The sequence below is a fragment of the Camarhynchus parvulus genome, chromosome Z, assembly GCF_901933205.1.
Source record: "Camarhynchus parvulus chromosome Z, STF_HiC, whole genome shotgun sequence".
Lineage (NCBI taxonomy): Eukaryota > Metazoa > Chordata > Aves > Passeriformes > Thraupidae > Camarhynchus > Camarhynchus parvulus.
This window is the reverse complement of record NC_044601.1, coordinates 19,881,697-19,898,219: the sequence shown is the minus strand read 5'-3', so window position 1 is coordinate 19,898,219 and position 16,523 is coordinate 19,881,697. Positions and strand designations below refer to the sequence as shown.

The window sequence follows — 16,523 nt, the reverse complement described above, 5'->3', positions numbered from 1 at the left end:
TGAGGAAAGCCCTGCATCACCCCAAAGGCCCATCTAACCTAGTATCTTTGTAAGTAGTCAGAAAGGCATGCTTTAAGGACAGAGGGAGCACACAGTGCTACATCATGCAACATCCATCTCTTCAAGCTTCCAGTTTTACAGCTCAGTGACGTCTTGTGATATTGTAGCTTATGGTGTTTAATAATCCTTGATCAATTTCCTGTCTTCAGGTTTGTCTGCTCTTAAATCTCTGGAAACTTGTAGAATATGTCATTCCTTAAGGTGTAGATGGCCTTCCTACATACTGCAGCCTGAAAAAGCTTTGTCTTTTTCTGTGTCTCAGCCAGCCATCAAGCCCCTGGGCTGCATTAGAAAATGTTGCCAGCAGTATGAGGATCCTTGCCCTGGACTAAGCACAGATAATGCTACGTTATACACGTCCCATCTTGTGTTAAGTTCTTGAAGACTAAACCTTCAAGTTGGTCTGTTCTGTATTAATATTTAGGCCTGGTTTGCCTCAGTTAGTTAGGCGTTTTTTTCTATGTACTCAATAAATGTCAGTATATGTAATACTGTCTTTAATGGCATTGCCCCCAGAGGAATGAGAAATTCAAACCACCTTTCATTTCAAAGTGGTTTTGTTGCTATTATTTTCACTGTAGCGTATGGAACAGTATTGAAGGCCAAAAGCTTCAAAGTAAAGCACAGAAACTTGTTTACTGTGATTTTATAGGATTGTATTTCACAGAAAAAGCCATGCATTTGCCTGCTTTCTACAAACTTCAAGATTTCAGATGCAAATGTTAATCTTTAAATACAATAGGTAAATAAATCCTAGATGAATAACACAACAAACAAAGGTTTGGTATGTGACTTCTCTGCTTCCAGTGTAAGGCAAGAGAAATGTCTTTTGGTAGGTGTCATCAGTTGTATCAGTTTTTCATGGACTGCTTACCTTTCTTTTAGCAGATGGGTACCCTATTTAAGGATCAAAAATTTAAAGATTGCAAATAGTTTGAAAAAACCTCAAGACTTTAAGGAGCCAATGCTCTAAAGTGCTTTTTTGCATGTGCTTAAAAGATCTATGAGCATTGGTTTATCTTGGCATTAGAGCAAGTTTCTTACTGCATTATTACAGCTGTAATTTGTGGCCACAGAATTCTCCCTGAAGGAAGCCTGACTTATCAAAACATCCCTTTTTTCCCTTCAAAAATATTCTGAGCTCTTACTTTAAAGAAAAGAAAAAAGATAACATACACTGGACATGAATGAGAGAAGAGAGATTAGTATACTGGCATTACTTCATATTTTAATGGGTTACTGCTACTTTCTGCTGGTGCTTAGTGACTCACCTGGATCACAGCCTTAAGACATTGTACAAATGAGTAGTGATGGTGGAGGCTTGATAATATCTTTTACGTGTAACTGGGTGATTTGTTTATGAACTGATAAACCCAGTGAACTTGCCTGGAGGTTGTTGATAAAGTTTAGAACGTTTTCTCTTCATTATAACAACATAACATTTTCAGCATATATGTGATTTTAACTTGCATCATATCTGTGGCACTGTTTAGACAGAGGCCTCTCACAAAGTATTAGCAGTTTATTTTTATAGTGACTTGGGAAGTTATTTCTTTATGTGGTGATTTGATCTTAAAATGTTGAGAACCACACTTTTCAGTTCTGTACCATACCATAGAAGAAATGTCTTTAGCCAGGTAAGTACTGTCAGATACTACTAGGCTACTTCAGGTGCACAATTTTTTCACTTCAGGCTTACCGACAAATCCATCTTAGATTTTTTCAGTATCTTTTAAGACAGTCATCACTAGTTTAAATGTGATTGTTGGGGTTTTTTAATAGCCAATGGGTGTGTTATTGATGGGACCATTTTGTAGACTTCCAAACAGGCATAAATACTTCTTTAATCAGTTTTTTTTTTAATTGTTAGATCACGAAAAATGGGGCTTGAATGAAAATTCAGTTACAGCAATACTTTCTGGAGTGAAAGTGTTGAGTTGCTTTGTGAATGGTAGTAGATCTGCTGGCGGTAGATCATTTTCTGATACAAGGCAATGTGAAAATGAGATAGCAGAATGCGGGTAGAAGGTACATGGGAACTAGGAGATGCTTTATTTTCAATAGATTTGAATATGCTTTCTGCAATTATCACATGCCATTTTTATTGCATTTTTGTATTTGCACTGATCCACTCCAGGTTCTGTGCTCTAGGAATAGCACTTGGAGAAATTCTCAGTTTGAAGTTCTTAGCTCTAATTAGTAGTAGGATAGGAAATACTTTTTAAATAGAGAAATATTACACAAGGAGGGTTATATCTGAAATAATTCTACATTTATTTTATGAATTTTAAAAGATATTACATTGGTTTTGTCTCCATTTACATGAAGCCAAGAGTGCCAATTAGTTGATATTTTTGTTTGCTGACTTCCAATAGGAAAGAGTGTCCAATAAGACTCTTTTTAACTATTAAACTATTTAGACTCCAAGTCTCTTTTTAACTATTCTCTTCTGTAGTAGTCCCTCAGTGAAGGGACAAGAGATGCTTCACAACTCAGACTGTTTCATCGGTTCAGCATACAGATTGAAGAGGCAGCAGGACTCTGGCTTGTACTCAGAGGGTGTAAATAACAGGATAAAATGTGTTTGGAGTAACTGCATGTTTAATCTGTTAGTCAGTTTTCTAGAGTACACAGACTTCCCACCATGTACTGCTCAAGTGTTCTTTCTGTGAAAGCTTAGTTTTTGGAGCAGACATTCTGAAAGTGCTTTTTAAGTTCCTGTTTTTACCAAGACAGATATGATAAGGAAATCATGTGTCCAGATGAACCATATGCCTCCTCCTGTTAAACTTTGACACATTAATCCTTTTTGTAGTATGGGGGGTAGCTTATCATGCCTTGAATTTTTTGTTTTTGCTTCTATCTTCTTTTCATATTTTTTCTGAGACCATGTCAGCAAGACAGAATTTTCTTCATTTTCATGTAGACATAACAACCTTAACTGAAGCCTTCTCACTGAGGGATGGATCTGGCCTGTGCAATAAGTGTAATACTTCGACAAGCAGAACGCTTGAAACATTTTATTCAAGTCATTTTCACATAAACTTGCAACCATAATACGGGCAGGTAACACAAGAATATGAAAGTGCAGTGAAGAATACAAAGCTAGTGCATGAATATTATAAATTAGAGCTCTTCAGATAAAGATGAAAAGTTACTGAAATTAAGACTCTCTGAAGAAAAGTGAAGAAAATAATGAAAAGTCTTCAAGAAAGTTGCAAAAATAAGTGGCATTTCACTGTATCTGTAGCATTTAGTTGCATAATAAAAACCTCCCAATTACATACTCTTTGGTTTTAATTCAAGTTAAAAATCTTTCAGCACCTTTTAGGATTTGGAGAAAAATGAAAATGCCTTTTTGGCATAAATGTGAGACACAGGATAAAACCACCTTTCAATGTCTCATTTATGAAAACCACCCTGCTGCTTTTGAATGAGCAGACTGCAAACAATGCATGAATGACAATAGGAAGGTACATTTGATATGTGCATTCATTCTGGAGCAGAAAAAAAAATAGTAGACTTTTCCTAACACAAAAACGTCATCTACACAATGTTTTGGTTCCATTGGTGACCAGTCTTTCATTTTTGTTACACTTTTGTCTAGAAATACACAAATACCAAATGTATTTCAGGATTAAAAAAAATACATAGCAAACCCTTCCTCTAAAGAGCCTGACATACATTATGTTCCTTATGTGCAATTCTTAAGTAAAGATTTGAAGTGTGGGAGGTTATTGTCTCACACACATTTATATATTCTGGCTTTTCTTCAGAAGAAATTTGAGACTGCAAGACAGCAAATTCATAGTAGAAATCCCACAAAATTTAAATCTGGTTTTGCTCCCACTGAGACCAATGTCAATTCAGAGATAAGGGAACAAGCCCGATGTCTGGTAAAATGGAATCCAAATATAATTTGCAGTAAAAATAAAAACTTTTTCTAAAACGGTTTTTAAAGATGCCCATAATCCCAAAAACATATTCCAGTATGCCAAAAATAAGGTGTCAAATCTGCAGAGCCAAGATACTGAAAATACTGGTTGGCGCTCCCCTAGTTAGAACTACCTCTACACATGCTATATAATAAACTCTTCTACTTCTACTGCATTGTGATTTACTATAGTTAGACAGGGTTGAAGTCACATTCCTTCATTTTTTTTAATCCTAAAATCCCTTGTTTTTCGTTCATGTCTTAGGCAATTTTTGTGCTATTTTACATCAATGTCATGTCGCTAAACACACATTTCAAAACAAATACAATATTTTGCTACGGAAAAAAAAGCTACATTTTTGTAGCTCCAGTATCCCCAATATTCAAAGTTACAGCATTCAACACCTTTCCAAACGAGGCCATTCCCACTTGTTCCAGCTACACAGATGCTCAAGGCCCTCTGGCTCCTTGCTGACTTCAGTGGCGTTCTGCAAGTAGTTTGGGCACAGACGTGAGAGCAGGTGAGCGTGTCAGGCGCGAGGGGCACCCCCTTCCTGCAGCTGCTCCGTCTCCACTTGGTGCTCTCGGATCCCACTTCCAGCATCAGGCACCATGAGGTACGAGCACACCACCTCTTCCCAGGAAGTAGCCCGTGCCCACAGCCTGGCTTCCATTCAGTAGCTTTTGTGTCCGTTGCCCAAGCTGCTCTCAGGACTTTGACCCCAGTTTTGACCTAAGTCTATAGAAAGGTGAATGTGCTTGCATCCCTTAACACCTCTTAAACCTAAGAACTCTTTGGGCTGAGATTTCAGAAGCCTAGACTTTAAACAGGCCCTCGTTTCTGCAGACGTATGTAACAAATGGTCTTCTCATAAATCAAGTTTCCAAATTTTGCTTCTGTTCATTGCCCGTACTGGTTACAGATTGCTAAAATGGATCTCGCAGCAAACAGAAAGGGACCTGCAGGGATAAATTATATTATTCTGCACCCTCTCCCACTGGTGGGTAGGAATCACCAGGCTGCTGGTTCTCAGGTTCCTTCTAAGTTCTGATTGTGCAAATTTGTAACCAAGTTATGATTGAGGTGGAAACAAACTTAAATAAATGTACTAAAGAACAGCTGATCTGTGAAGAATGTTATGGTAATTCATCAAACTTCCAAATTAAATCCATAGGGTTCTAAAGCATAAAATATTTCCAAATACTACCTGAAGTATTTTCAATAGTGATAATAAAACCTCTCCATACTCCTCAGATTTTTAATTTTTTAACTATATTGAATAGCACTTTTTCCTTTTTTTTTTTTTAATTTACTGAGCTTCCAATATTTCATTAGGTGTTTCAAACTGCTGATCAAATTAATGAACACCAATCAATATTTCTAGGTCCCATTGCTCCAAAGTAGATTCTTCATTTTACATGATCACAGCTCTTCTGAAAAAAAAAAAGCCAGATCCCCTTGTGATATGTCATTTCACAGTTTAAAACAAAAATCACAGCTACTGTAGCTTACAGCAGGGTGCACTGCAAAAGCAAAATAATTTGGGGATGGGAGGAAGAGTAGTACACCCAGCACCAGTTAAGCAGTTCAGCAAAAACATTAATTTGGGCTGGAAGTTTTTCCCCTTAACAATGTTGCATTTGGTTCCTGAACAGCCAAAAGTAGGATGTCAAATACACTGACTTTTGCTTTTCCTCTCTAGATAGTATATTTTCAACTTTGTTATTTTGAATACTGAGATATACATTTTAAAGTCAACTACAGTACTTAAGGGGGAAGCAGGTAGTAGGTTTTCTTCACACTAAAAATACTTTGTAAGAGATTCTGACCTACTTCTGTTTGTCGTGCCACCTGAGTTAATTGCCTGTATTATTTTGATGGTTAGCCTGTTCAAGTTGGATGTTTTTCACAGATGACCACATCAGGGTCTCGTCATCATCTCCAAGAGCCCACTTCTTGACAGGTATTTTTTATCCACATTAAGTTTGCAGAACTTTTTTAAAAGTCCCACCTTGAAAAATTTCTTGAACATATAAAGTTGGGCAAGCTTTTTAATTAATTTTCACAGATGAAAGTTCTATTTCAAAACCCCATCTGTTTTTCACTTAAGAAAATGGAAGAACTTCTAATGTATTAAAAATGTAAACATAACTTTTCTTGCAGGGGTATAACTGATATATATAATATATGTGTATTTCTCTGCTATATGTTAATATTCCTTGAAAACTGAACATACTTCTCTCTTTCGTATCAATGTGTCCTAGCAAAAATTTTTAATAGTACTGTATTACACTCTTAATCTGTTTTTCATCATTGTCTTTTTTGAGATAGCTGACATTAGTACTTCCTCTTGAGTTTTATTTAATTCATTTTGTGTACATTTTTTTCTACGTTTTTAAATATGTTCAACTCATTCACCAGTAATATTCCCACTACAGTCTACTATCATGTAAACTCCAGATTTGAAGGAGCTAAGAAATGGTCCCATGTTTTTATGAATGAGTTAGATTATCAAAATTTAAAATATCTCTACATGAAGCACCAGTTTCACGCATTTCAATAGTAATACAAGTAATGCCAATTTAGAGTCTCAAAATCCAGTTAAGTTTTGGTTGAGAAGCAGCAGAAGTGCTTCAAAGTCACATAAGGTGTGTGGGTGTATCTGTGTATGTTCTGTAGTTTTGTTTCTATAGTGTTTGCATCCTAGTGAAGTTTGTATAATGATACTTCAGTTCAAAACATCTGTCACCATCTCGTCCACTTCTTGCAAATTTCTCAGTATCTGTTGAAAGAGGAAAAATAATTTTATGCAGGTGAGCAGGCATGCACAGAAAGAGGAACTGCTGAATACCCACTTGTCAGCTGGAAAGCACAAGTCAGCCAGACATTTGATTTCCTAGCCCTGTGTGAATATGTACCTGAGAAGAGAGATATAATGTATGGTGTACATACATACATGTATATATATATATATATATATATATACATATATATATATACATATACACACACATACACACACATATATATGTATTTTATTTATATATATATATAAAATATAAAAATATATATATATATGAGGTGTTAGCCTGGAGAAGAGGAGGCTGAAGGGAGATCTCATCACTCTCTACAAATCCCTGAGGGAAGGAGGCAGGGGTGAGGTGTGGGTTCGTCTCTTCTCCCATGTAACCAGTGAGACAGGATGAGAGGAAATGGCCTCAAGAGGAGGTTTAGATGGGAATCAGGGGAAACTTCTTCACATAAAGGGTTGTAAAGCATTAGAGCAGAATACCCAGGGAAGTGGTGAGGTCGCTATCCCTGGAAATGTTCATAAGCCATATGAATATGTCACTTGAGAATATGGTTTAATGGTGAGCATGGTGTTGGTCTGAGGTTGATGGCTGGACTTCATGATCTAAAAGGTCTTTCTGACATTAACTATTCTATTATTTTATGTACTTGGTAACATTTTCAGAGGTAAGATGGGGAGATCAGATGTTAAAAGCGTGAAATGTAAGTTTGGCTAATTTAACTACTGAGTTCCTAATGCAAAGTAAGGAATGAATATTTCACAGGCTAACTAAGCAAGTCACATTAATTCAGTCTGTTTCACTGATACTGTTATAGAAGACTGCACTGGTCATGTGTTTTACTTTTCCTTCACTGCTCTGGAATTTGTTTCATATGAACTCTATACAATGTTAATGCTCCTTATAAAAACCAAATGAAGTCTCTTGATAAATATTTCATATGAGCAACTTACACAGTGTTCTGAGAACTGCTTACCTCTGTGTTACAGAAGACTGCTTTCTCTGTGTGTGTTTCACAGATACTAAGGTACAGTAGATCTACCATGAGGACATTTATTAAATGAATTTGCCTTTTTGGAGGAAAAAATGTAAAAAAGGAATTTTTTTGGCATTGCTTAAACTTTTAAAGAGCAAAACTGTAAATGAAGGATGTGTGAAAGAACTGTTTCAGGGAGAGTGGCTGCTCTGCAAGCAGCTGCAGCAGTGAAGTAACACACGTTTGTGGATTTTGCAGAATGTCTTAAAGAGCACTGTAGCTGCTCAGTTGTGTGTGGGTGCTGTAAAAGGGTACTGAATGATCCTAGAGAGGTCCTAATGCCAGTACAAAGGAAGGTGTGCGAGCCAGAGGTTGTTATCTGGCAGACCAGACAGGAGCAGCAGTTTTGGGAAGCGTTGCGTATTCCAACAGTGTGAGTGTGAGAGCAAAATTCCTGCAAATTTTAAAATTCCCACAAAACAAAATCGTGTCAGTGGGGCCCAGTGGCAGAGAGGGCAGCAGTGGGGAGGCACTCACGGGGAGATGGTGCAGCCAGAGGCGTAGGCGTGGTGGCCCGTGTAGCGGATGTCGCAGCGGACGATGTTGTTGGAGTAGTCGGATTCAGGCACCAGGTAGCTGGGGTTCACACTCACCTGCAGGGGAGAGAGCACACTGCTGTCTGCTGCCACTTCAGCTGGTAACATGTATGCAAATGATTTACTTCTTTCTTTGAACAAGGGAAAAAAAACCACTCCCAAAAAGCCCCAAACCTCCCCACTCCCAATAGGCTTACCTTCAGAATGTAATTTCCAGGTTGTACATCAGTAATATCAATCCACTGGCAATCTATGTCAGCATTGTAAGTGTCGTAGCAGCCAGGGCTCAGACCCTTAAGAATGAAGTTAAGATGGATGTGAAAAAAAATGAATCTTTAAAAACAGTGACAATCTAGGCATTAGGGACACTCAGACTGAAGTTCATTTAGCTATCACAGTCCACTTAGAAAATTAACTTAGAAAAGGAATCTTATTTTTAGCTGGCATTTTATTTGTGTGTCTAAACTAGAACACCTAAGTCTAATGTACCACTTTTATAGACTGCCCTTTATTGCTACTGGATAAAAACTACCTATAATATTGACAGTTGTTCATCTGTGAGGCATCTGTATTTTCTTATAACCACTTATTACAGTACTCCTTTTATGTCAAAACTGTTGATGATATTATTTCCTGTTCTTCACATAAGATCAGAAGACAATAAAAATTGATGAGAGACTGGAGGTAAGTATCTGTAAATGTTGAGTGAATATCTTCTCACGTCATGAGTACAGTCATGAGACAGACTTGATCATCATGTTGGATACTCTCTCTACCCTTAGGAATGATGCAATATTTTGCTATGGATGTGCCATCTTTGAATAGTAGGGCTAAGGGCCATTTTCATATTGAGCTTTGCATGGAAATGGTCTCTCTTCAGACAAATAGTGACACAAGAATCTGAGGGAACTGAAAATGTAGCCTTTATTCCAGATGCATCTTTCTGAAAAATTCTTTCTTGTTAGGAATATGAGTAAGAATCCCCACATATGAATGTGTTGATGGTTCAAAGTTAGTGTCTTTAGCTGTGGCCAATACAGATTGCTCTAGGCAGAGCTGATCTGTTCTGGCAACACACAGAGTGCAGAAAACCCAAGTCCTGCAGGAATTCCCTCTTGACCCAGCTGGTGATCAGCTCAGACTGTTGCATGTTTGTGCCAAGTCTGAGGCTGGAGGAAAGTTTTACAGTCCAATTACAAACCCCTGAAATATGGGCTTCCAGTGGAAATGCTGACACAGCCGTGATTCTAGTGACACAAATACTCAGCTGTAAATATGTATGTTGCTTAGTTAGATGTCATAGTTACAGAAGTAGAAAAGGTATTTATAAAACCCCTTCAAAGCCTCTATGTATTGCAGATCATTCATTATAGTTAAAATTCAAATGTGGACATGTCAGCCAGGGAAACATAGCTGTCATTTCTCTGTGACAGAATAACTACCTTCTAGATTAAAAGCTGAAGAATAAGGGATACAGGTTTGTGCGTACGTATGGCCACACTGAGTTAAACCACAGATCCAGCAAAGCTCAGTGTCATGTCTCTGGCAGTGGTCAGCAGCAGATGCTTAACGAGAAAAGAGCATAAGGAATGAGATGTGTAATGTCAAGAAAATTCCTTCTACCAGGCATTTAATTGTATTTTTAGGCACGGGGTACCATTAGATCTTTGTGTGTGATAACATCTGTTACTTTGTCTAAATTCTTCTTGAGCCCATGGAGATTTTTGATCTCTGCAACATCCAATGGCTAGGAATTTAATACTTCATTCATGTATCCAAAGAGCACTCCTCTCTGTTTTAAAGCTGTTACCTGACAGGTCTCCGGTTCATATATTGACAGAAACATCAACTATTGTCAGTAAATATCAAAAATTTCCTCTTTAAATCCACAACCAGTCAAGTTTTGGTCATACATCTGGTTTTCCAAATGGAATAGTCTATGAAATTTCTTAGCCATACTACACTGCTGGTCAACCTTGTTCTGCTGGGGTTGGCTGGTTAGAATTTTTTAAGCTTTTCTTTAGCAGATCTGAGAGGTGGTGATGCAATGTTCAAGGCAGGATTCTTGCATGGTTTTGTCTATCATAATGGTATGTTCTCTTTTCCATGTTCCCCTAACAAGCCCTGGCACCTGGCTTTACGTTGGTACGTGCCCCCCCAAAACATCCACACAGGTGCCACTCTCCTAAACAGCCTCCTGCACTGTGGGCACAGAACAAAACTCTGAGATTCCTGTGCCAGGCTGCCAGCCAGCAGCTGCAGGTGTTGGAGAAATCCAGCCCCTTACAGCTTCAGACTCCACAAGGGAGAAAATACCAGCTATGAACTCTGGCACCAGCCTACAATGTCAGTTTGGGGAGATGAACACTGGGAACAGCTTCTTTATGGGCTGTCTTGTGTGCCTCTTAGCAAGCCTGGCCAGTCCTACTGCCAGGAGAACCTGTGGTGTGTTTTAATACAGTTCACTTAGCAGTGGTGCTATGCTAGTGAGTGTCACTGCCCTTTAACAAGAAACCCACAACTAACAGCACATGGGTGAATTGCCAGTCTCCAGGTTAGTATCCTGGTCTCTACAATGAGGAATTCCAGAAGCTAGTTAGGGCATCAGCTAATTTAGGGCATCAGGTGATTGACAGAAAAGTTATCCAAACACAAACCCGTGGTTGTCTCCAAAGGAGCTCCTACCTGTGTGTGTGCTGTACATGCATACCGCCTGTAATATCCATAATCACAGGAAGTATCTTCAAGGCAGAAACTTGCTTTGTGTCCCTCAGCAACTTTTCTATGTGAGCTTGCATCCAACAAGTCATAGTGGCTGAATTCATCCATGCTGTGGTAATGTCTGTTAAACCACAGATATATTATTAAAGATGGATCAGATCTCATCAATAACATTTTCACATATTCTTAATTGATCTACATCCTGTCAAATGTGGACAAATTTAATTACTTCCCAAAACTTGTGTGTTAATACACTTTCCTACTGACCACTCTATTTTCATTACTCTCATTTTCAAGTACCACATGTCATCCTATAAATAAATAATGGGTTTTAATTTGTTATGGGAAAAATTCCATAGCAGCACTGTTTTTCCGAAATTTTGTTTCATCTCTTTTCCAACAACAATAGCAAGTATTAAACAGTTCATATTTGAATTTTACATCTTATAAGTGCCTTTAACCAGAGGTTTGCTAGGAATGCTTACCTTACATACCATAAATTCCATGGAAGTTTGCTACTTGCTAGCAAAACCCCAACAATTTAATTTCACATTTCCGTGGCCCTCAGACAATGTAACACATTTGTAACATTGGTGAAGACAAAATCTGCATAAAGAAATCAGCTTCTGTGTACTGGCAATGCAGATTTCATTAAATATCAGCTATTTTTACAGTCTGTACTTAATGCTGTCTCTATTCCAGAAGTGTTTATTCTTTTGATTTGGGCAAAGTGATGCATTTTTCTTGCTTTCACACAAAGCGACTTCTAGCTCTTACTGTGGAGTTTTAGCACGTCTTATTCTTGTAATTCCCACCTTTCCAAAAGTGTGGGAAAATAAACCTGTCTTCTCTACCTGCACCATATCTTTTGGCTGCCATTACTTTTGAATGATTTCAGCTCAAGAGGGATATGAGAAAGACCTAATTAAACAAAACTCAAATGTATTGGTAAAACAAAGCAGCACAGGAGCCTCAAAGCACATCCAGAACACTAAAGCCAGTCCACAGATGATGATGACTAACACTGAGGTCTGATGGCTAGCCAAAGCAACTGGCAGTTCGGGTTCATTTCCAAAAGAGTTTGCTTCACTCTTATGGAAATGATCACGAGAGCTGCATTTTTTTGTAGGCAATGTATTTTCTGTCCAAAAACTGTATCAACATCAGAGACACTTTGCATCTGGACAGTGATAGCTGGGCTATTGTGGCACAGTAAGAAACTGTTCTTCTACAAATGGAAAACTTCAACTGCTCTCTACTCATTTCATCCATTTATCAAGTTTGTAAGCACAAGGGTTGGGGGATTTTTGTTATTGGTGGAGATTTTTTTTTCAGGGATAGAGGTTAACTAAAGCATTTGTGGAGGCTTTTTTGTTAAGTTTGATTTAGTTTTAGCTTTTTTGATGCATGTAAGATTTATAAATTGATAATATGAGTCTTTTTTGAAAGAATTTGTTCTAATGATACTGATTTTTCATTCAATATCTAAAGCCTCTGAACCTAGACAGAAATATTTCATTGGCTCAGAGGCCTTCAGATCAAACCCACATTGCATACCATTTCTAAAAAAAATTAAGTTATCACTTATGTGCCTGTAGCAGCACAGTTGTACTTTAAATAAGGCGGAAGTAAGTATTCTGAGTAATTAGTTCCGGTATTTTATAACTGCTCCTGCTAAGAAGTAGTAAAAACTGGAACAAACCTGCAGACTCCTGCATATGAGTTTTCCAAAAAGGTACAGGTTTGCAGTGTTACTTGCTTGTTCTGCTACATTTCCCTTGCTGTGTTTCCAGCAAATATACTATTTCTAGAGCAATGCTGCTATGTCAAAATATCATCATATGTAGATAGAATATTATTGATAATGGGCTCAGTCAACTCAGTAACTTTCCTTTTCCAACTTGATCAGACCATTCCTTGTGAAGAACTAGATCATTAAGTTCAGCTCAAGAAGTATGGGTCACTGTTTAAAATGGTTGTTATTATAGGGAATACGCTAGTAAATGGACATTTTAGGGTTTCTGTTTATTTTTACGTGGTAAGGACTTTTATTTACTTAAATGTACACTTAAATGTAAGTGGACTATACGTAAAATAAAAGGAGAAAGTCAAATCTCATTTCAGACTTGTATTTGTATTTTATCTACACATTGTAAGAGTTTCATACATATGGATAAGCTTTGTATCCATCTTCATTTCATGTGTCTGTGCAAAGTGTAATTATCACTACCTACAAAGAGTAATTACCACAACATAAAATTAATCAGATAGTAAAGGGCTAGAGTTTCCCCATGGTTTCTCTCTACTTCACTTTACTTTTAGAAAATGTTGCCTTGTAAGTGACAGTTGTTAGTGAAAAGCATAATTAGAAGATGCCATACTGAGCACTTCACTCACTGGTGACAGCTGTGCCACTCCCATGAGTAACGGGGTCTGCTGGGCAGAAAATCCGACGTGCCTTGATTTTTCACTCTTTGGGGGAATCTCAGGAGCACCCGATTGTCATAGTCTCTAACATCTGCTCGGTAAGCTGAGCTGCAATGGTGCAAACCAAAGAAAACAAAGGAAAAAGCCATAAGTATATGCAAGAAATACTTCGAAAAAATGCTTTATATTGTCTCAGAAGTAACTGATAGCACAGATCTTTTCAGGCTCCATAAGCCTCATGCATTGGAGATTCACTGAGGAATTCCAAATGGTGTGGAAATGCCTGGTGTCAGACCAAGACCTGAGTAAAATTCAGACCTGGTTTTAATTTTATAAATGGAAGTTTGACCACTGACTGACTCTCTCTATGAAGAAGATCACTGCTGAGCTGTAAAATTACTCTGGTACCAAAAAACATAATTTTATTAGTTGCTGTTAACCAAAATAACTCCCTGTGTATGCAAGATCACAAAACAGATGTCTGATTCTGTTATTAAAAAAAACCCAAAAAACTAATATGTGTATGAATGAGGCTGTGTTTTCCCATTCTACATAGCTATTATCTACACTCTTTTAAATACTGGAATATTTTAATCAACTAATAGCCAGCAAGAACACTTCAATGAGTCTTCACTGTGAAGCTAGCAAAAAAAAAAAAAAAAGAACAACTGCTATGTCTTTTTTTTTTGTGAAGAGCAGGCATGACCCTGAAACATAAATTTATGATGCTGGTAAATAAATAAATTTGTTTTGCATGATAAGGTATCAAACAAGTTAAAGTGGTTAAAACCAGCCATGTTGATTTCTTTCCAAAGAAAACAGGAAAAATCCTTCTTTGCCAACTGGACAAGACCTAACTTCATAACAAAGCTGTTATTTCAACCCCTTAAGAGACTCTGAAACACTTTTCAGAGGGATTTTAGTTTTAGCAGACATTAAAAGGCACAGGCCCAGAAACAATTAGCTTATTATAATCTTAAGAGTAAATTGTGCTGGTTAAGAATAGGGTTTTTGTTCTTCAGTTTTTGGGTTTTTTTTTAATGAAGTAACATATGATCTTGTGGGAGTAGAGGAGGGAGATTAACAGAATGAAGTTGTTTTCTAGGTGCCTCCATTTCACAAAATTCAGAAATGTCCAAGTGAGCCTGACAATAAAAACATGTAATACAACTTTCCACAGCGTGTAGGTTCTTCATGAGATCTGCAGCTTGTCTCTCTAATGTGGCAGGACTGCTTTCTCTACCACCTGCCACGAACTTGGAAGAAGGTTACAAAGGGCTGTGTTTCCATGAGCCCTCCAGCCTCACTTTTCTCCTTCCTTCGCCGCGTTCACAGGTGGAAACAGGAGCACAGCAACCCACAGCAAACGGGCAAAACCTTGGGACGATGCCTACCTTGCCAAGCAGTTCTCCTCGGCAGCACACCTCAAGTTATACATGGACATCCTCTGCACATATGTGGACGCCTGGATGTAATAGGGATCCGGGACTAAGTCAGGGAGACCTGCAGTTCATCAAACCAACCACATAACAGTAAGATCAACCCAGGACACGTTTGCAAATATTTGGCTACCATCCCAGTCGTTAGGAGCCGTCGTTTTGCTACGGACCCCTGCACTCCGTTAACCTCGCATTCCCCTTTGCCCAGGCTTATCCCAAACATCCCACCGCAAAGACGACGCCCGGAACCCCCGGTGGGTTCATCGGCAGCCCGCCCCTCTCCCGGGCGCGGGGACTGGACCGAGAGCCGGGCGAACGGCGGACCGGTCGGGCTCTGCCCCGAGCGAGGGCCAGGCAGGGCCGGCAGCAGCGCAGCTCCTCCCGCCGGGAGCGGCAGGATCGGGGCCGCGGGCAGGGCAGGGCAGGCACGGCGCGGGCGGAAAGGAGGGCTCTTACCGTACTGGAAGTAGCCGGTGCCGTAGCCGGGTCTGTACCTGCTGCCCTGGCGGGGCCTCTCGTAGGTGTCGTAGTAGTTGTAGTAGGGGTTATCGTCCGTGTACTTGTAGGGGTTGTAGGGGTCGTCTCCTACCATGACATCTTCCCGGCCGGGCCTGAAGCTGCTCAGGGGCGGCAGGCTGCCGGCCCCGGCACTGCTCCCGTTGCCGTCGGTGCCGGTGCCGCCGGCGGGGCTGGGTCGCGGCGCCCCCGAGGAGGCGCCCCGGGCCGCGGAGGTGGCGGCCGCTGGGCTCCGCTGCGCGGCAGCGGCGCGACCCCCGGAGGAAGCCTGGTAGCCGGCCTGGAACCAGTGCCGAGCCCCGGAGCCCCCGCGACTGCCGGCGGCGGGCTGGGGCTGGGGCTGGGGCTGGGGCTGCGCGGCGGCGGCGTTGCGGGCGGCGGCTCTCCGCGGCAGCACCGTGCCGTTGTTCCGCAGCAGCAGGATGGGGCTGCCCGCCGCCTCGGCCGCCTGCCTGCGCCGCGGGGGCTGGTACTGGGAGCCCAGGCTGAGCAGGCTGTACACCTGCCCGTTGTTCTCCCACTGGATCCGCTGCCTCCAGGCGGCGGGGGGCGGCGGGGGATCCCGGCGCGGCTGCTGCTGCTGGCAGCCGGTGGGCCAGAGGCAGCTCCAGTAGATGCACGCGTGAAGCTGAGCGAGCAGGAGCCCCGGCGGCGCGAAACGCATCTTCGCCTCTTTCGTGGGCGCCGGCGGGTAGAGAGATACGGGCGAAACCGAGAGGGGAGGGAAGGGGGTGGCGAGAGGAGAGCGAGGGGCGCCTTTCCTGCTCGGGATAGAGCGGGGGGGGGGGGCGGTGCGGGGAGGCCGAGGCGTGCGGGCTGCGCTTCTGGAAGGGTCGGGCGGGCAGCGGGGTCTCAGGCGCTGCAGCACCCGGGAGATGCCATCGGGCAGGTCGGGCCGTCGGAAAGGAAACTCGGCCCGGGGGAGGCGGCGAGAGCGGCTTTTCTTCTCCCCGGTATTTATAGGCGAGGGGATGCGAATGGGAGCCGGAGCAAACAATCAGCCTCTCATCGTCCTCCGGCCCGCGCTGGTGTCTGGAGCGAGG

The 16,523-nt window shown here is 40.8% G+C and overlaps 1 protein-coding gene across 2 annotated transcripts; it reads right to left on the bottom strand.

Annotated features, from left to right (window-relative positions):
* Positions 1 to 3,064: 3,064 nt before the first annotated feature.
* Positions 3,065 to 16,286, bottom strand: LOX (lysyl oxidase). 2 transcript variants are annotated; one of them, XM_030968743.1, is made up of 7 exons: positions 15,421 to 16,285; positions 14,920 to 15,028; positions 13,496 to 13,633; positions 11,063 to 11,219; positions 8,575 to 8,670; positions 8,319 to 8,434; positions 3,065 to 6,777 (listed from the first exon to the last, which is right to left on the bottom strand). In XM_030968743.1, the coding sequence occupies exons 1-7, from the start codon at positions 16,142 to 16,144 to the stop codon at positions 6,771 to 6,773; spliced, it is 1,347 nt and encodes a 448-aa protein (XP_030824603.1). In that variant the 5' UTR covers positions 16,145 to 16,285; the 3' UTR covers positions 3,065 to 6,770. The 2 variants fall into 2 exon arrangements, with proteins under 2 accessions (XP_030824603.1, XP_030824604.1); XM_030968744.1 differs by lacking the exon at positions 3,065 to 6,777 and having other exon boundaries at positions 8,315 to 8,434; positions 15,421 to 16,286.
* Between the last annotated feature and the right edge of the window lie 237 nt (positions 16,287 to 16,523).

Bases quoted from the DNA above. Each gene is read 5' to 3' on its own strand.
- LOX (XM_030968743.1), bottom strand. From the start codon at position 16,144: ATGCGTTTCGCGCCGCCGGGGCTCCTGCTCGCTCAGCTTCACGCGTGC. The intron at 8,671-11,062 runs GTAGGAGCTCCT...TTCATTCTTAAG, and splicing joins CATGTACAGCACACACACAG to GGTCTGAGCCCTGGCTGCTA. The intron at 8,435-8,574 runs GTAAGCCTATTG...TCTCCCCTGCAG, and splicing joins CTGGAAATTACATTCTGAAG to GTGAGTGTGAACCCCAGCTA.